The 20608-nt window shown below is 44.5% G+C and overlaps 1 protein-coding gene across 2 annotated transcripts in view; it reads right to left on the bottom strand.

Annotated features, from left to right (window-relative positions):
• Window positions 1-16279: 16279 nt before the first annotated feature.
• CCDC85C (coiled-coil domain containing 85C) overlaps window positions 16280-20608 on the bottom strand; it is an 80916-nt gene continuing 76587 nt past the window's right edge. The window contains exons 4-6 of one of the 2 annotated variants that reach the window (XM_083166975.1): window positions 18932-19027; window positions 17956-18054; window positions 16280-17257 (exon numbers count right to left, since the gene is read on the bottom strand). In XM_083166975.1, the coding sequence (XP_083023101.1) occupies window positions 17168-17257; window positions 17956-18054; window positions 18932-19027 (285 nt within the window). In that variant the 3' untranslated portion in view covers window positions 16280-17167. The remainder of the gene's footprint in view (window positions 17258-17955; window positions 18055-18931; window positions 19028-20608) is intronic. The other variant, XM_083166976.1, reaches the window with a different exon arrangement.

The following is a 20608-nucleotide window of genomic DNA, read 5'->3' as shown; positions in this document are numbered from 1 at the left end:
CAGACATCACCTAACTGTCACTGCGTCTCTAGACGCAGTGACAGTTAGAAGTCATGACGTATATATACGTCATGTGTCGGGAAGTACTTCCCGACCATGACGTATATATACGTCAAATGTCGTGAAGGGGTTAAAAAATGTACATTAATATGGAAATAAAAATAAAAAGATTTTTGAAAAATGGGTCTGATACTTATGGTCTGAAGTCCCGTTTCACCCAAGGAGACGTAGATGGAGTTTGGTCAATCCTTAAATAGCTATTTCCATATTAATGTACATTTTTTAACGTTCTGTATTACTTTATATTCTGTGCAATACATTGTGCCATAAATGTTATTATATTATATACCTACCTAGTGCACTGCACAAATTGATAATTTTATTATAGAAATACATTTTTCATGTTGTTATAAATTTATCTCATACCAATTATTGTTCATAGTGCTCCACCCACCCCCTTCTTTTTTCTAAGAGGCACTTATGTGGCATAATATGTAATGTGTATTATGGCATGTGGTATAATATGTAATGGGGGTGTAACGTGTAATAGGCATTACATTTTGGGCACGCACTGTCCCTATTTTTGTTTTCTGGCACCTACAGTACACATTCATCCTGGCGCCTAGATTTAAAAAAAAATTGTGGAGTCCTGGGATAGTTTTTATAACTTAATTTAAATGTATTTACTTTGTTTCAACCTTGGGCTAAATGGTGATTATAGGTTGTACCCCTGAATTTTTATTCCCAATAAATGTTTATCAAACCTTTATATTGGCCCTTGATATATTTGTACATGTAACAAGTCTCCCCTTAAACGTCTCTTCTCCAGCGTAAACATTCCTAATTTGTCTTCGTAGCTTAAAGACTCCATTTTCTAATTCTGATTTATTTACCCAATTCTTAGATTATAAGTCACACGCTGGTTATGTCTCCCAAGATACATAACCTATTAAGAATTCTATCAAATGACAATTTGACCAGTTGTCATCTGATGGAATTCTTAATAGGTTTCAAATAAGGCTCAATTTAGTTTATCCTTAGGATGGGGCCATTGTACGCTTTTGTTTCATATATAATATAATGTTGGGGTGCCCTTTTCTCCATTTTGTTAGAGGTGTGGAAGAGGCTCTGTTGCTCCGATCCATAGGCAGTGTACTAGCATATAAATTCAGGCTCTGATGAACATTTAATTAATTACGTTTGACCCACTATGGGATATGTAATGTGAGATACAAAGGGGAATATTTACTAAGATGGGAGTTGGAAATGGGATGTTGCTATTAGCAATCAGATTTTATCTATGATCTTATAGAAGGTGCTAAATAAAAACGTAGAATCTGATTGGGTGACATCCCATCTTCAATAGAACTCCCATCTTAGTAAATGTACCCCAAAGTGTCCGGTTTTTGATTACTTTTCTCCCCCCATCAATGTATAATTCAGTTACCCTTCATAAAGCACAAATAATGTCCAGACCAATCTGACACTTCCATTTTGCACCCTGTAGGTGGCAGTATTGTCATGTATTATTAGACTGATCAGTCTTTTGCCAAGGGCTGCTGGGATAAGAGGATGCATGTGTCCATGTAGGAGCCTGGTGGTTGCAGTGAGTTACCTAACAAGAATGCTATGGTAGGAGTCGGTGTGAAGTGGCTACCAACAGTGATGGGAGTTGCTATATCCTTGCAGTAGGGAAGTTCATGCACTCAGGATTCTCAGGTAGAAGAGTAACCACCTATGCAATACGTGTAACACATCAACTTACAACAGGTCTGTGTGGGTCGAAAATTCATGATGAATACATTATGAGATCTGTGTAGCTACTGTAAAGCTGGGTACACATATGTACAATCGTCGGGCCGTTCTTCCAATCTGCGGACGAACGGCCGTTCGATTGTATATATGTGTACGCAGTCCCGATCCCTTCGTTGCGATCGATAAACGGCCAAAAACGCTCTTGGCCGTCCACGGTCGGTCGGTCGCAGGTTCTTTGCTGCTTAATATTCTTCCGACAGGACGGCTCCATATCGAAAGAAAAGTGACATGTGTACGCACGTTCGATCGATATGCAGCCCGTTCCTGCGATCATTCCTCCCAAAAGCAGCACGCCCATGTGGGTGTTGACTAGCTGCGTCATCCCTCCATCAGCGCAGCATGTAAACAACAGGAAGTCTTCTCCCCCGTACTTTCCGCGCCATGCTGTTAAAGAATATTCGTTGTGTGTGCATTCCTTTTGAAATAAATAATCGTTGTGTGTGCATTCCTGACAGATATAGTTATAGAAGATAGATAGATAGATAGATAGATAGATATGTGATGTTCATTGTTCTGCATAAACACTTAACATTTATTAAGAAATACTGACAAAAAATACTGTGAACACTTTGTTTATTTGAGGTAAAACGGTGGTCGGACCTGAACAGAGTGTCACATACAGGTGCTTGCCATGACATAGGTGCCACGAGAAGGTGTAGCAGGAACGCCCACCACCCAAAAAACATCAAACACTTTGGAACATGGTGGTGTATGTAGTGGAAAGCGGTTCCACGGCAGCAAAGCATCACATGGGAACATCCCGGCCTGCTCACATGGGATGCTTTGCTGCCGTGAGACTGCTTGCCATGACATAGGTGCCACGAGAAGGTGTAGCAGGAACGCCCACCCACCCAAAAAACATCAAACACATTGGAACATGGTGGTGTATGTAGTGGAAAGCGGTCCCACGGCAGCAACGCATCACATGGGAACATCCCGGCCTGCTCACATGGGATGCATTGCTGCCGTGAGACTGCTTGCCACGACATACACCATTTTAAGGTGCATGCTGCTGGCCTCCAAATAAACAAGAAGGAGAAAAAATGTTTAATAAAGTACACAAACTATTTTTTGACTTTATAATGCAAACCGTTATAAATGTTTTCGTATAAAGAGTGTACTACTGCTACGCCTTTTTGGATTTTTGAAATTTTTTGGGCTACGGTATGGACTTTTCCGCTTAGTTCTTGTAGACATTTATGGACTTGTGTCATGTTTTCTTGCATTGTGCTTTCGTCGCTGGACGTGTCAGGTGATGGTGTGTTCTTCTCCCCCTCTGCACTGACATCTGAAATCTCGATGATATCTATAATAAGTACAGATAAAGAAATGTTTACCTTTCCACAAATGATACGTCACTATCCCATAAAGATGATTTGCAGTATACACTCACCATCTACACTGCTGGTGATCGCAATCACTTGGTGGCCCTCTGTGGTCCCTTCCATCGGCTGCGCAGCCTGGATATCATCTACAGTGACAAGGTAAAGTGACGTATTACTACCCCTTGTTTTGTGTATAAAACATGTGTTGTTGTGTTGGTGTGCTTGTACAAAACCTTACCTGTTGTACTCTCCTTCTTTATTTTCAGGTTGGAGGCCCTGTCTCTGCCTTCCTCATGTCTTCTCCTGGATTGGATTTCCTCTGAGTAAAAACAAGCAACATGTCAGCAAAACACACAAAATGTAATGGATCAAGACAGTATATTAATAAAGCCACCTAGGGCATTGTACTCACTTCTTTTAATAATTCCACGAATTTTCTTGAGCTTGGCCTGCTCCTTGTGCTTCAGGTCCGACCACCGTTTCTGTAGCTGGTATTTTGACCTTCTTTTCCCAAACTTCTCCTTTATCTCCTTGCATACACGCTGCATAATAATTTCTTTTCTATAATTCGTCTTGGGGTATGTTTTTCGCGAACAATCGTAGTCCCTTCTATCCAGCATTTTTACCATCAGTTCCACCTCTGCAGATGACATGGCGGAGGCGCGCGTCACTTTTTTCTCCTTGTTGTCCTGTCTCTCAGCGATTTCTTTATCTGTTGTCATTATCGGTGCTGAATTGGGAAACAAAAGTGCTGTACTCGTCTCCACCATATGCGGTGGCGCCAGACCCTCCGACATGGCTCCTCGATGTCCCGTGTCTGTGTGACGCCAAGCACGTGAGTGGGGCGGAGATTCCTGCGCTCATCCAATCACTGGGTTTCAAGCCACGTTCAGCACGAAAGAATATTCCGTCGTTGCTGTTCGAGTGATCGGAGCTGCGCTGCAAATTTTCCGTACTGTATATCGACATTTATTTCGGTGAGTATTAAAACAAAATGTGGAGTTTTCTATGACAGGGACTTTAATCTGTGGCCCATGGGTATGCTGGGGCTTGTAGTGACAGTGTATCCTATGTCCCACAGAGTTTCAACTCCTGTACTATAGTTACAGTATATCTAGTGGCCCACAGACTGAACACCTGTACATTAAATGGTTTATGCTGTGCTTTGTGTATCAAGAAAATAATATGCCTTTTTATTGTATTTTTTGGAACAGAAATTCAACCATGGCAGAAAAAAATGTCGAATTCATGAAGGACTTCATTGAGGCCTACAGGGATCAAAATTGTCTCTGGAACACAAAATCCAGAGACCATTCCAATCGGCAGAAGAGGCTATCTGCTCTGGAGGAGCTGGTGAGGGTGAGCCAGACATACTACCCCACAGCAAATGTAGAGTGGGTCCGGACTCGGATTGCCAATATGAGGACCGTCTTTAAAAAAGAACTAAATAAGGTTGAGTCCTCAAAGCGGTCTGGGGCAGGGGCAGACCAAGTCTATGTGCCCAGGCTGTGGTACTACGACCTGCTGGCCTTCACGGTGGACCAGGAGCTGCCCAGGGAATCGGTCAGCAACACTGCAAGGGACCAGCCTGCCCCCTCCACCTCCTCGTGCAACCAAGAGGTTTCTGATGACACCATTTGCGGCACAGTAAGTAGACAGATTTTATTTTAAATATTTTTTTTTTAAACCAGATAAATATAACAAGTACAGTCTAAAAATTGTGAACATGTAAAATTAAAAGGGGGGGTATCGCCCCCTGCAACTGACCTCTCTGTTGGGCACAACAGAGGTCAGTTGCAGGGGGCGATACCCCCCCTTTTGGTTATACATCGTCAATTTGACCTTCTCTGTGGCCCTAATTCTGGTTCTTCTCAGTGGTGGAGGTATACTCTTATCCGCCTGAGAACACAGTGATCAATATTCAGACATCGCCAGGGCCGGCGCCACCACTAGGCAGCTCTAGGCATTTGCCTAGGGCGCCGGCCTCTGGAGGGCGGCACTTTGTAGTGCCGTATGGAAGCTGTGGCCCCTGCACCTCCGTGGAGCAGCCAGGTGAGCGTTCCCCTGTGTCTCTCTCCAACCCCCCCCCCCCCCTCCCCTGTCCAGACCGGGTCAGAGGCACGAGAAGCTGCCCAGTGCTTCCACTGCCACGCTGTGAGGAGGAGTGTGAGCGTTCCCCCCGTGAGAGGCTGCCGAACTGCGGGGAGGAGGGGGGGTGTAAGGAGCAGATAGGCGGGATCCCCCGCCCGCCGTGCCATGGAGCAGGTGAGCGTTCCCCTGTGTCTCCGGGTCAGAGACGCGAGAGGCTGCGGGGAGGAGGGGGGGGTGTAAGGAGCAGATAGGCTGGATCTCCCCCCGCCGTGCCATGGAGCAGGTGAGCGTTCCCCTGTGTTTCCGGGTCAGAGGCGCGAGAGGCTGCCGAGCTGCGGGGAGGAGGGAAGGGGGGTGTAAGGAGCAGATAGGCTGGATCCCCCCCGCCATGCCATGGAGCAGGTGAGCGTTCCCCTGTGTCTCTCTCCGGGTCAGAGGCGCGAGAAGCTGCCGTGCTGCGGGGAGGAGGGGGGGGTGGTGTAAGGAGAAGCTGGTCAGGGCGGGGGGCAGGGGGTGTCGCCTGGGGCGCTGAAACAGCTTACACCGGCCCTGGACATCGCAAGTGCATTTACCACATTTTTTGTATTTGGAACTTTTGGTTGGGATTGGTAATCCCTGGTATCTACACTGTTGAAGTCTTTCTGGCGCGGATTATTCTAATATTTTTTTGTGGTGTAAAATGAACGAAATAATATCATTCTGCCAATCCACAGCGCCAACACCAATAAAATACTGCATGTATTCATCCCTGGTTAATTTTGCACGCATAGATGCATTTCTGGTATTTAAATTAGTATTTGGTATTTCTGGTATCTAAATAATTAGTTTCCAGAGATGCCAGTCCTAACGCCTCTTCAACTAGCTCACTTTCATCCATGGCAGCAACATGGTGGTGTGTGGGCTGCGTTCTTCTGCGTAGATATAAAAATAAAATATAAGTCTTAAAAATCAATAGTGATACATCATTGTTACATCTTGTTTTGTTACAGCCATCGCTATTTGCCGAGGAGGAATCTTCTGCATCGCTGGAGGTGGCATCACAGCTGCCTTCACCGGCCCTCTGCTCCACCCCCACACCAACCGCCACCACCAGCGCTCAACCAGAAGCACCATCAAGAAGAGGGCGCAAAAGGCCGAGGCAGACTCCAGATGCTGCGGACGTGGCGACCACCAAGATCCTGGAGTCTGCTAACAGATTGATGACCATGGAGGAAGATGATGCGGACCGTGTGGGGAGTGTATTAGCTGACAATTTGCGAAAGTTAGACCCGGCTACAAGGGTGGAGGTAGAGCGGATATTCTATGAAACGCTGTACCGGGCCCGTGTGGGGACTCTGTCCCGGCACACACGGCTCACCGATGACACCCCTCTGCCTAGGGTTGAATTTCAACCCATCAGCCCTGCCCCTATACCCCAACAACCGGTATTTCACCCGGGGCAATATCCGCAGTACCAGCATTTCCAGCCACCAACCGGGCAAAGGCAGCACCAACCGCCAATGTCAGCTAATACACTCCCACCAGGTCCACCTGGTGGCCCCTTCCAGTGTTTATTGGAAAGTCCATCTCCCTCACAACCGCCGATGGATACAGGGGATTATGGGGTGGGACAAGTTTTTCACCAAATGTAAAAATTTTATATAGTTGATTTAATTGCATAATTGTTTTAATAATATAGTTTAAATATTTTTATGTTTAAGTATTTCTTTATTATTTATTTCCTTGGTATTTATGTTATATTTGTTATAAGTTTATAAGTTAATAATTTATATAAAAATTAAAAATGATCTAATCTAGTTGGTGTCCGTGTGAAAATATCATTTACCATGCAGGGTGACTATAGGGCACAGATATACATATGGGGTACATGTATGTTGTTTCAATATTTACCTTCATGTATTGCTCCTGGAGACTGTACAAAAGTACCAGGAGAAATTGGCATAGAAATAGGTGTGGTGGAGACACTACTTGCTAGTACATAAACACCAGTACTGGGTACAGTCTGCACTCCAGGTGTCGTGGCATTGTGCCCTCCAGGAATGCCTGGCACCTGAGTACTACCACTCACTTGCCGTGATTCGGTCAGTAATCTGGCCCAAGACCAGGCTATCGCCTCCACCTCCTCCTCCTTGCTGCAAGAAGACGCGGAGGACAACTTGTGCGGCACTGTGAGTATACAAATTTTATTGGCAAAATATTGATTTGTACACACCAAAAAACAATATATTTACAATGACAAAAACGTACATTTTTAAGCAATCATGTCATTCTGCCACTCCACAGCCCCAACACCATTGAAATAATTCAAGTACTCGTCTCTTGACAACTTTGCTTGCGTTGATGCATTTCTGGTGTTTAAATTATTTGCCAAAGCTGTCAGACCAATAGGCTCGTCAACAACTTGGCTTTCGTCCACTGTAGCCCCCAGTTGTTGTGTGTGCACCGCTTTTCTGCGCATGTAGTTGTGCAGCACACAACAGGCCAGCACCACTTTGTCAATCTTATCTAGGCGCAGATTGATGGCACTGTGAAAAATTCTGAATTTATTACTCAGAATCCCAAACGCATTTTCAACCACTCGCCTGGCACGTGACAGGCGATAGTTAAAAATGCGTCGTTCCCTGTTCAGTGCCCTTTGTGGGTAGGGTTTAAGGACATTAGGGTGCAATGCAAAGGCCTCATCCGCCACAAAAACAAAGTTCAAACCGTGCTCATTTTCAGTCCGCTCTGGCAGATTCAGTTCATTTATTTTCAGTTTGTCATGGAAAAATGTATTCTCCAGGGCTCCTCCATCTGAAACTCTACCATTTTTCCCAATGTCCACAAATACAAACTCGTATCGGGCATTAGCGATGGCCATTAGAACAATGCTGAAGAACCCCTTATAGTTATAATAAAAAGAGCCACTCTTTGCAGGGGGCATGATTCTGACGTGTTTGCCATCGATAGCTCCACCACAATTAGGGAAATTCCAAAGATCACGGAAATCACGTGCAATAATTTGCCACTCCTCCTTGGACGATGGAAACTGCAATATAAAAGTATATGCGTATTAATAATCTGTTGGGTTGATTTTAGACCCATCAGCCCTCCCCCATTGCAGCCTCAAAGCTATTACCCGCCTTATCAAAGTGACCCCCCACCCACTGGTTTAAAAGTTTAAATTAACAGGCATTGTAAAGATATACATATAGGGTACAGGTATGTGCACAGCTATACATATGGGGGACATGTATGTAATTTCCATATTTACCTTCATGTATTTGTCCTGTAGAACTTGGACGATGGCATCACAGGTGTCTGGTATTATCAGCCCCAGCGCTTGAGATGATATTGCGGTGGTGAATCTCAGGTCGGCAAGGGTCCTGCCTGTTTCCAGGTAACGCAGCGTTGCCACCAGTCTCTGCTCTGCAGAAATAGGCCTCCTGAAATAGGTGTCCTCTCTTTCTATTAAGGGGTAACGAGTGCCAGCAGCTCTATGAAGGTAGCGTCATCCATACGGAGATAATTCCTGAAGTCATCAGGATTGTTCTCCCGTATCTCCTGTAGCAATGGCATGTGGGAGAAGGTGTCTCTCCTCAGAAGCCAGTCTCTGGTCCAGCAGCTCCGATTCTTGGTCCTTTTTCTTTTTTTAATAGCCTGCAATCTAATGGCCATAGCAGCCAAAATGCACGCATGAGCCTTCCTTCTCCTCAAGCTCATAATTAAATTGTTTGTAAAAAGGCCCAAATGCACCGATAGACAAACGTACGTACGTATATCCTGTACAGCTAGCAATGATCTGAATAGTCACGGCTCTATTCACTGTACTACACGAACGATTCTTTGTTCTGTGATCACGCCTCGTTTTGGTATGCTCTTTTAATCCAGCCCATTATGATAATGTTGTGTGCATTTTTATCATGCGAATAGCCAGAACGGGAGAGTGTGTACGGTGGTACAATCTTTTTCTTGCGATTGTTTGGACGGGAGTACATCGGACGTCGCAAGTAAAATTGTACATATGTGTACGCGCAGATCGGTCATATGTTTTGGACGGCCAAACGTGCATTCGGTCGATCGAACGGTCGCAAGAAAAATGAAATTGTACATATGTGTACCCAGCTTAAGACGCACCTCAGGGGACTGTGTCCTTACTGTACTGCACCTGCACTGTAGGGGTCCCGACGGCCACTGGCTATTCTCCCTCGTGGGGGTCCACGACTCTCATAGGAGGGAGAATAGATTAGGTGGCAAGCCACCGTGCCCGCAGCGTGGCGAGCCCGCAAGGGGCTTTGTTGTGCTCGCCATGCTGTCTGAGTACGGCCGGTCGGGATCCCGACGTTGGGCTAATGACACAATGGTCAAATTGTCTTTTGCCTCTTTTATTCCTTCACTCCTCACCATATATTTTCTTTTTTTTTTGTTCTGATTAAGGTATAGGTGCCCGTTAGTTTCCCCCAGTAACATAGTCCACAGATAACAAATACTTAAATAAATAAAAAATTAAAATAATATATTAATAATCGAGTATATAGCACCCCCGTACTAAACAGCAGAACTCAAACTAATTAACCATGAGTGGGGTCGGCAATCTCACTCAGTGCGTGTCTTGCCAGATGTATGTGCATTTGGATCAAAAGATCCAGGGAGAATACATCTGTGTGAGGTGCGTAGTGATGACTGCTTTGGAAGCCCAGATTTCTGATCTAAAGCAGACCATCGAAACTAGGAGGGGCATTGCCAAATTAGAAGAAAGTTTCCGCCTCACGGTGGAAACTTTGGAGGATCAGGGGGTTTTAGCAGTAGATGAGGAGGTAGAGCCAGCTAGCTGGGTAACAGTCAGAAGGGGTAGTAGGGGGAGGAAGAGGCAGGCCAGTGCTGACTTAACCAATCCCAGTAGATTCCCTAGACTGGACAAAGCTACTGCGGATGTTACTTCAATACTTGTGGGGTCGGATGTGACCTGTACCTCTAGCAACCAGAGGACCGGCACATCAGACATAGTGGGGGCTAGTGAACCAGGGACCACAAGACAGATGGTGGTGGTAGGGGATTCTATCATCCGTAAGACAGACAGGGCAATCTGCTACCGGGACCGTGATTGTCGTACAGTCTGTTGTCTTCTGGGTGCTCGGGTACGGCATATCGCGGACCGGGTGGACAGATTACTGGGAGGGGCTGGAATAGACCCAGCGGTCATGGTGCACGTTGGCACAAATGTTCAAGTCAGCGGCAGGTGGGGTGTCCTTAAAAACGATTTCAGGGACTTAGGACGTAGATTAAAAGCAAGGACATCCAAGGTAATTTTCTCTGAATTTTTATCTGTGCCACGCGCTAGTCCAGGAAGACAGAGGGAGCTTATGGAGCTGAACGTGTGACTAAAGGGATGGTGTAGGAAAGAGGGGTTTGGGTTCCTAGAGCATTGGTCGGACTTTTCAGACAGGCGCCATCTATACAGCAGAGACGGATTGCACCTGAATGGAAAGGGGGCGGCAGTGCTGGGAGGCAGGATGGTTAGAAGGTTGGAGGAGTCTTTAAACTAGTCATAGGGGGGAGGGATACAGATATAAACTATGGGCATATTAGACAGAACAGTGAGGAACGGGCATTTAAGAGATTGGAGGGTGGAGAAGGGGGGTTGGGCACAAAAATTAGAGTCAGTAAGAAATCAATAGAGCAACGAGATCCCAACGTAGCCTCAACGGTAACATCTAATAATAAACCCAAACTCAAATGCATACTGGCTAATACAAGAAGCTTAGCAGGAAAAATTGGGGAACTAGAAGCTATGGCCACTAGGGATGACTGACATTATTGGGATAACAGAAACATGGTGTAATGAGTCACACGATTGGGCGCTAAGCATGGAGGGATATACTCTCTACAGAAAAGACAGGGAAAATAGAAGGGGCGGGGGGGGGGCCTTTATGTAAAAAAGGACTTAATATCATGTGGGCAAATTATGATCTCAGATACAGAAGAAGATAACTCGGAGGCTGTGTGGGCAGAGATAACTGATAAAAAAAAAATAATAATAAAATTTTAATAGGGGTATGCTACAGACCGCCAAACGTGAACGATAGGGACGAGTCTCTACTCTTAAACCAAATCAAAAAATCGTCAGATCAGGGGCAGGTACTAATAATGGGGGATTTTATTTTACCAGATATTGACTGGAAAAATGAGACATGTAAATCATCTAAAAGCAGTGTGTTCCTAAGCTTGCTCAAGGATCAGTTTATCACTCAAACGGTAGATGCACCAACTCGTAATGGGGCACTACTGGACTTAGTATTAACAAATAACATAGATTTAGTTTCAAACACCAGAGTAATTGAACACCTAGGGAACAGTGACCACAACATGGTCTCACTGGAAATCAACTTCCGTAAACCACAATATACAGGAGCGGGTAAAGTACTAAACTTCAGAAAAGCTAATTTCATTTTATTCCGGGAAGCTCTAAAATAAATTAAGTGGGGAGAGTTATTTGAAGTAAGAATGCAGACGAAATGTGGGATACATTTAAAAATGTGCTAGAATCACTAACTACTAAATACATCCCAAAAGTCAATAAGGGTAAATTCAACAAGAAAAAAGCCACCATGGTTGGACAAAAAAGTAAGGACAGCGATCAACAATAAAACAAAAGCGTTTAAATTCTATAAAAATAACGTAAATGAGGAGACGTTCATCAAGTATAAAGAATCAAACAAAACTTGTAAAGAAGTAATCAAAGTAGCTAAAAGGGAAAATGAAGAGCGCATAGCCACAGAAAGCAAAACTAACCCCAAGAAGTTTTTCAAATACAGAAACAGTAAGCGAATAATTAAAGAGAACATAGGCCCATTAACAGATATCAACGGTAAAAGTTTTGCAGAGGATAATGGAAAAGCTGAACTGTTAAATAAGTTCTTCTCATCAGTGTTTACTAGGGGAGAGCAGATAGTGGAAAGCACAGATACCACAACTGGGACAAACAAACCGGATCTCAATATGGATCTCTCGACTGATGATATAATTTTGAGGCTCAGCAAAATAAAAACTAACAAATCACCAGGGCCAGATGGGATACATCCTAGGGTACTAATGGAATTAAGGGAGGAACTAGCAACCCCTCTATATTACATTTTTGAAAATTCACTATTAACTGGAATGGTACCAAAAGACTGGAGAATAGCAGAGGTAGTGCCAATATTTAAAAAAGGTAAAAGGGATGACCCTGCAAATTACAGGCCTGTGAGCTTAACATCAATAGTGGGTAAAATATTTGACGGAAATTTAAGGGATGGTTTACTTAGTATTAACCAACATGGGTTTGTGAAAAATCATTCCTGCCAGTCAAATTTACTGGGTTTCTATGAGGATGTCAGCAAAAACCTTGATAATGGAAACGCAGTAGATGTGGTCTTTCTTGATTTTGCAAAAGCTTTTGATACAGTACCACACATGAGGTTGATAAATAAAATGGAGGACCTGGGATTAGGGGCAAATATCTGTAGATGGGTAGGGAACTGGCTGTGTAATAGAGAACAAAGAGTGGTTGTAAAAAGTGCAGTATCAACTATGATACCAGTACTAAGTGCAGTGCCACAGGGATCGGTACTGGGGCCCATCTTGTTTAACATATATATTAACGATATCGGGATGGGGATTCTCAGCTATGTATCCATCTTTGCTGATGACACAAAACTGAGCAGAGTTATTAAATCAACAGAGGATGTGAACATACTTCAAAATGATCTTAACAAGCTAGATGAGTGGGCTAAAAAGTGGAAGATGAGGTTCAATGTGGATAAATGCAAGGTTATGCATCTCGGGAGACGTAACCAGTGTGCAAGTTACAACCTAAGCGGGGAGGCATTAGGTACTTCAGCACTTGAAAAGGATCTAGGAGTCCATATAGATAATAAGCTGGGGTGCAGTGTTCAATGTCACATTGCAACAAAAAAGGCCAACAGAATTCTAGCATGTATTAAAAGGGGCATGGAAACTAGGGACTCAAAAGTAATTATGCCACTGTACAAGGCATTGGTTAGACCACACCTTGAATATGGAGTACAGTTCTGGGCCCCACACTATAAAAAGGACATCATGGAATTGGAAAAAACCCAAAGAAGAGCAACAAAGCTAATTAGGGGAATGGAGAATTTAAGCTATGAGGAGAGATTAAACAAGCTAGGACTATTTACACTAGAGAAGAGACGTTTAAGGGGGGACATGCTCAACATGTACAAATATATCAGGGGCAAATATAAGGAACTCTCAAGCACCCTTTTTACTGCAAGAAAGGAATCTAGGACGCGAGGGCACGAATTTAGATTAAAGGAAAGAAAATTTCGTTCCCTCAAAAGAAAAAAATTCTTTACGGTCAGAGCAGTCAAACTTTGGAACTCTCTTCCTGGAGAGGTGGTGTTGGCAGATACAATAAATACGTTCAAAATAAGGTTAGACAAGCATTTATTGGATAAAAATATCCAGGGGTACTAATAAGAACCATATTCTGTCTTTTACAAGGGATAAGCTATTAAAACGTAGGTTGAACTAGATGGACGCAAGTCTTTATTCAGCCTTATCTACTATGTAACTATGTAAGATACGCGTAATTCTAACGCCTGTGTCTTAATGCTGCCACCAGAAATGTCTGTAAAACTGAGACCCCTTTCCTGCATCTTTAGGCTGAGCAAATTCACCTCTGTGCACTTTAAGACACCTCCCATCAAATGCACCACTGAAGCTTGTTCCAGGTGCTGCTTCTACATCGGATCATAGCATTCTGTGTGAGCGGCTGGGAGTCTTTAGGTCCCCATCTTCATAGCCTCCCCTGTTATCCCCTCCCCTCACTCATCCATCACACAAATAAATATGACCGCACAGTAATAGGTGTATGTATACTGGCTATAACTATCTGCATATATGTATACTGACTTTAACGTACACAAAAAAGTTTAATGTCCCAAAATGTTTTTTTGTTGTTTTTGTTTAGAAAGTATCCGTGGATAAATATGTATAATAAGTATATGGGGTAAATGTGTATAATAAGTATATGCGGCAATCTCCTATTACTATACCCAGCATAGGCAGAAATGTACCAGGGACTACCCAGGTGCACAGACTCTGGCCTGTCCCAGCAGAAACTGATCTTGCTGCAGCCAGGGAGAGAGAGGCACCAGGTGAGTGATTCCTCTATTAAGGTGACAAAGTAGCGGTATATGTGTACAGTGTCTTGGCAAGCCAGTTCCTATGAGATTCTGACAGTGTTGGATATTTTCTTTCTTTTTGGAAATACATCTTCACCTCAACACAGTGCTACTGGGGCACAATAGAAGTCTGTGCGGATTAGTTTGATTTGACACTTGTATATCGGTGTGCAACTGAGTCTCCGAATCTGTACATGAAGTGCTACAATGAAGCATTTTCCATAGCAAGTTCAGGTCTGCTTCATATGCATCAGAGTCACACACAATATACAAGTGTTGCATAATAATTAGCATCATAGTCACATTGCGTTGCAACGAAAGCACATTTTTGTTAAAAAAAAAAAAAAAAGTGACGCCCGCAGGAACTGTCAGCTCATTCACGCCACGCACTTCGCACTGCATGACGTATTGAGGCTGAATGTATGAGGTCACTGCTGTAGGTTTACAATGAAGACAGTAAACTGATTTTACATTATGTTGGTGGTCTGCGAGGTGCCTCTGGCCTGTACCACGTATAGCGAGCAGGAGACGTCCGTTACTGCATTAATACCAATGACTAAGTTGATTCTGTAAGCACTGCAACACATTCACAGACTCTCTTGCCTTGTACTTGAGAATGCAGTGTGATCACGAAGTCTCTTTCACATTGTATAAAGTTACCGGCACCACAGACCAGATCAAGTGGCAGAAATTCCTGGGACGGAATGAATTGGTGACCGACTAAATGACAAGTAATACAAAGGGACTACTATTCTCCTGCAAACATGGAACTTGCTTTTTCACTAGATCAGTGGTTTGCAAACCCGGTTCTCGGGATCCTACATAGGTCATGTTTTCCAGGGCACCCAGCAGGTGCGCTGTGAATGACCAACTGTCACATTTTAAAAATCCACAGGTGACCTGGAAAACATGAACTGTCTGGGGCCCTGAGGACAGAGTCCTAGAAACTGCACTAGACGATTCCATTCGAAGTAGTAGACAATGAATCAGGACAAAGCTCTACAAGGGGCCGATTCGTTCAGCTCTGAATTCAGTTGGGTGTCGTTTAGTTAGCGATTACACCAAGCCTAGCAAACAAGTCTGAATGAGGCCCCAAGTTTCTTATTGCAATCCATTTCCAAAATCATGTCTTGACCTTTGATCCATAACCTATATGCAGAACAGTTATGTTTCAAATGGGCTAAGCCAATATTCAAAAGATTTAAGCTGTCAAACTCAATGAAAGCCAGAGACATTCCGAAGGTATGAGGCAGGAAGTGCCTCACAGCCTTTACCCCCTTTTACACCAGCCCTGTTCCCGGGTTGGGCCCGGGAACAACCCGCGACTAGCGCTGGTTTGTAAGGTTCCCAGGCCAAAATCCCGGGCAAATTTGCCGGGATTTCAACCCTTCACGTACTGGCCGGTGTGAAAGGGGTAGGGGGTACTAAACCGGGTTGCTGGTCCACAATGCGGGTGGTCAGGCCGGGGATCCACACAGGCGGCAGATGACAGGACAGGCGGCGGATGAAGATTACGCAGCTCTCCGGCGCCCTCACTGCCGCCGGAGAGCTGCGTCATCTGCACCCGCCACCTGTGTGGATCCCCGGCCTGACCACCCGCACTGAGGACCAGCAACCGAGGCTGAGTACTGTTCACCGGCCTCCTCCCTGTCTCCTTCCCACACCAGAAAATGCAGGAACTTTTCTGGTGTGAAAGGGGCCAACCTGGGAATGCCCCGGCATGATACTTGGGCCGAATTCCCTGCATTTTCTGGTGTGAAAGGTGTATTAGTGATGTCACTAGTTCCCAGTGGCGTGATAGGTGCAATATAGGTGGACTGTCGACCGTCCATCTGGTTCCCTTGAATGTACAAGACAGGACGCAGCTAATAAATACAGACTCTTTATATATATACATAGACTTTTATATGCCGACATAAAATGAATATATTCTCTGTCAACTTCTACATTATCTAATACATCATCGTAACAAAATAGAAATCCATCCACTTTATATACAGCAGGTTGGAGGGGAAAAAAATATTTTGGTCTTTGCAGGAATAAAAATCTACAAGTTCCTGAAAAACTTAAAATTTTCTTTTTTTTCTTTTTCTTTTCTTTTAAACCGGTTCCTTCAGTTCAAACAAATATTGATCGGAATAGAAATCATTCAAGTACCCATAGTATTTAAAGTCCAGTAGAAAGTTCACAAAAACAAGGGTAGGAAAAAAATCCCGGTTTCCTCGTGCCCTCTTTTCTTTACAAAAATATCCTGTTTGTTCTCATTTCTGGTCAATTAAAAAGGATCAAAATTTTTCTAGTTTTTCCACAAAGATTGAACACGTCGTTACGAAATAATCCAGTGTGTAATACTAAGCTGTCTAATTAGTGGTCAGACAAAACCCACATGGTCAATCTACAAACATTCATCTGATCTAAGAAAGTCTTGGGTGGACAGCTCATGGCTGGTGGTGCATGCTGGGATTTGTAGTTCAATAGCCAAAGAGCCTGACGAAAAACTCCAGGATGGTATTTTATTATTGCACGCTGTGCACGTATCAAGAGGAGACGGTCAGTGCTTCTGGCTTCATCTACTGTCTGTACAAGTGACGTACAATACCAAAAGTATTGTGTAGTCTTCCGGGTAAATGTATAAACGATATATTGTGTCTACAGCTTATGTTGTGTCCATGGGTCGCTATATATATATATACAGTTCATCAGGACAAGTGCCTCTAATGCCTTCAGCTTCTTTTCAGAAGGGGAAAAAGTTCTCTACAAAGGTCCTTTGAACTGGTTTCCAGATAGGTGCTGTCTGATTGAAGGTTTCGAGTTTGCAGCGTCCCCCAACTTTCGCCATACAACCTGCAAGACAAAGGAACACTTATGTTTTGCATATGCACCCATGGCTTATTTGTACAGCTAGCATCAACCAATGGTTACATATTCCTAGATATAGGACGCATCTGGTCCGCTGATACCAGCTCATAGGGAACGTCAAGTTGTGATTGGGCAATACGCTGAAGCAATTAAAATGATCTGATGATTCAAGTACATGGCTTAGAAGCAATGAATAATTATGCTAATTAGTCAGGATAGGCCCTTACGAAAAGTAAAGCTTGCTGTGCATTACATCCGTTGTCATCCCCCCCAGCCACCCCACCCCCCTACAGAGCTGCATGGTTTGTTCCAGGCACAAAATTGCTCACTTGATCATATGTACATTTGCAGCTGAAGTGTTCTCACATGGGCAGATTTCAGTAAGAAGGTATAAATGCATATATGGCCCAGATAGACCAGCACTGACGAGTATATACTCCTGTTGGTAGATGTATACTTAACACCTAGTATAGGGCACACTGATGATGTACATTAGACACATACACAGCCCACACAGAGGCGAACACATATCCCGGTGTGTATGGGGGAATATACATTATATTTTGCATTGTCCCCCATATGCCGACAGCCCAGAGCTGTAAATAAAACTCTGCAACGCTCCACACAAAATGATCTAGCTCAAATGTCCCAAGGACACCTCCGCCCAGGGAACACACACTTACATTGCACATCTCTCGCACAATCGCTTTCTCCTTCTCGCTGAGGTCTTCCTCGTAGCTGTCCGGCACCTGCCTGTCCAGGTTCTCGTGCACTTCCAGGACCTGCACAGAAAAGCAAAGTGTTTGATGGTGGTTCGGAATCGGTGGCACGCACCATTGTCATTGGCTTTATCGCAACTGAGAAACCCCTAAATACATACATACATATATATATATATATATATTTCATACCGTCCACTAGGGCGTGGAGGGAGAATAGAATAATGTGCCAGGTGTAGCGAGCCACTGTGTCCGAAGCATGGCGAGTGCAGGGAGCCATGCGAGGGGACGTGGTACACTTTGACCGTGTCCATGTCAACATTCGGGACAAAAAAAGTGAAAAACCCATCCCGCTCTTGACTGTTGACCTTGCCATGGTCAACCTACTGCTTGTGTTGACCTTCCAACCCTGCTGACCTCAGCCATGTCAACCTATTCTATGTGTCAACCCTTCACTGGTCAACCCAATGAATGTCAACGTAATATTGGTTGACCCAATGACTACCCCAACCCCCCGGTGGGGCCCTGTATGTAACCCAGATGTTCTTCTTGCTCCATCATTACCTCTAATTGTGGTGGCACCAGGGACCTAAGGGGGTTCCAGCCTGGCAATGCCCAACAAAACCCACAGACAAGTGGGGGTCCCCTCTAGAATCTGCTATCACCGCAACTAGCGGTGAAGATGATAATAAATCATAAGGTGATTTCCTTATAGAAGAAGTTAACAACTGGAATCTGACATTTTTTCTTCTACTTTGGTCGTTATTTATCAACAATTTAAAAAAAAATCTATTTTTTTTTGGGAGAACGAAAAAAATACTTCACAAACCTCCCAGGAAAAATAACCTTCTGCTATTACATCTTTGTGTTGCCGTTATTGCTAGTTGCATCTGTCTCTGTCAGCATACACCCCAGTATTTGCACTTTTCTGCCAGCCTACCTTCATTGCATGCACAACGGCTTCCGGCTTCTGCGCCGCTGGGATGTACCCACCAGGGGGAGCTGTGGAGAGGTCAGAAGGGATCCGCACAGAGCCCTGTTGAACAGGTGACATCACATTAGTCGGCGACCTTCCAGCAGTATTATTTATCACCATAGAAAGAAACACCTTCTCGTATCATGCAGATAGTAATAAAATATTATTACTGAAACAATCTCAGAGGAGAGGTCAGATTTCCTGTCCCCGTTCGATGCTGCTGGCCCTGTGAATGGAGACACTTGGTTCCATCAGCCGTTACCGGGTGTGGTATAGGGTTCCGACAGTCGGGATCCTGACTGTCCGGACTCAGACAGCATGGTGAGCGCAACAAAGCCCCTTGCGGGCTCGCCACACTGCGGGCATGGTGGCCCGCTAAGCTCGCCACCTATTCTATTCTCCCTCTATGGGGGTCGTGGACCCCCACGAGGGAAAATAGCGGGTGGCCGTCGGCACCTGTCTGCCGGCGTTTTCACAGTCGGGATCCCGATGTCGGGTAAATAACTGTCGGGATCCAGACTGTCGGGGCCGCGTCCGGCACCCGCCGTTACCTGGGACTGTCACACAGAGATCATCCCCAACAGCTCGCAAACTAATTACTTAAGAGGTAGAACAAGTAACGTGGGCTTCAAGGTGGTGTTATGTGTGAGGGTATGGGGGATAAAGTGGAGGTTTCCTAAATCAGCAGTTGGTAATTAAATGGTGTACACCAGGCATGTCCAAACTGTGGCCCCCCAGCTGTTGTGAAACTACACATCCCAGCCTGCCTTGCCATAGTTTTAGCATTCCCTAATAGCAAAACTGTGGCAAGGCATGATGGGACTTGTAGTTTCTCAACAGCTAGAGGGCCATAGTTTGGACATGCCTGGTGAACAGTACAGTGTCTAGATAAATGGGCACTAGGTCGATCCCTATTGGTCGACAATGTGTCAACACATGGAAAAGGTCAACAGGCACTTGTTTCACATAGAAGGTCAAGAAAAGCAACAGTTTGGCATGACTTCACGCTTTATCGGTGTCTATGTTGACATTGGTTGACATGAACCCCCAATTGGTGGTACACTATGATCGCCATGCTTCGGTCAACATTATTTTGTCCCTCTATGCCCACTGCAATTGTGAAGTTGGTTAAAAAAAAAAAATCACGAAAAACTGGTTTCAACATTTTCCTGTGTTGACCAGTGATACGTCAGCTTTTTGTCAATGTTGACCTAGTGCATGTCCAACTTTTACATGTGTCAAGCCATTGACTGTCAACCATGGTATGGGTCATTGAGTCAACCCTCCAAAAGGTCGTCATGCATTAGGTTGACCACAGAACGTCGACATGCTTAAGGTTGACATGGATGGAAGGTCGACAGTCCACATGGTCTTTCTACTTTTGTCCCGAATGTCAACATCAGTGCATGGCTCGCTCGGCACACTATTCTATTCCCCCTCCATGCCCTAGTAGATGGCAGGGCATAAAAAACCACCAGTTGGCTCCAAAAAAAAAAAAAAAAGTGAAAAACCCATGTCGACCTTTTGACTGTTGACCTTAAGCATGTCGACCTATTTCAGGTCTCGACATTCAATGGTCGATCCAATGCATGTTGACCCAACGAACGTATACAGTCGACCAATAGTTGTCAACCTAGTGAC

Source organism: Crinia signifera, chromosome 12 (assembly GCF_055691185.1).
Source record: "Crinia signifera chromosome 12, ASM5569118v1, whole genome shotgun sequence".
Classification (NCBI taxonomy): domain Eukaryota; kingdom Metazoa; phylum Chordata; class Amphibia; order Anura; family Myobatrachidae; genus Crinia; species Crinia signifera.
The sequence above is the reverse complement of the archived record's forward strand: the minus strand, read 5'-3'. Positions and strand labels throughout refer to the sequence as shown.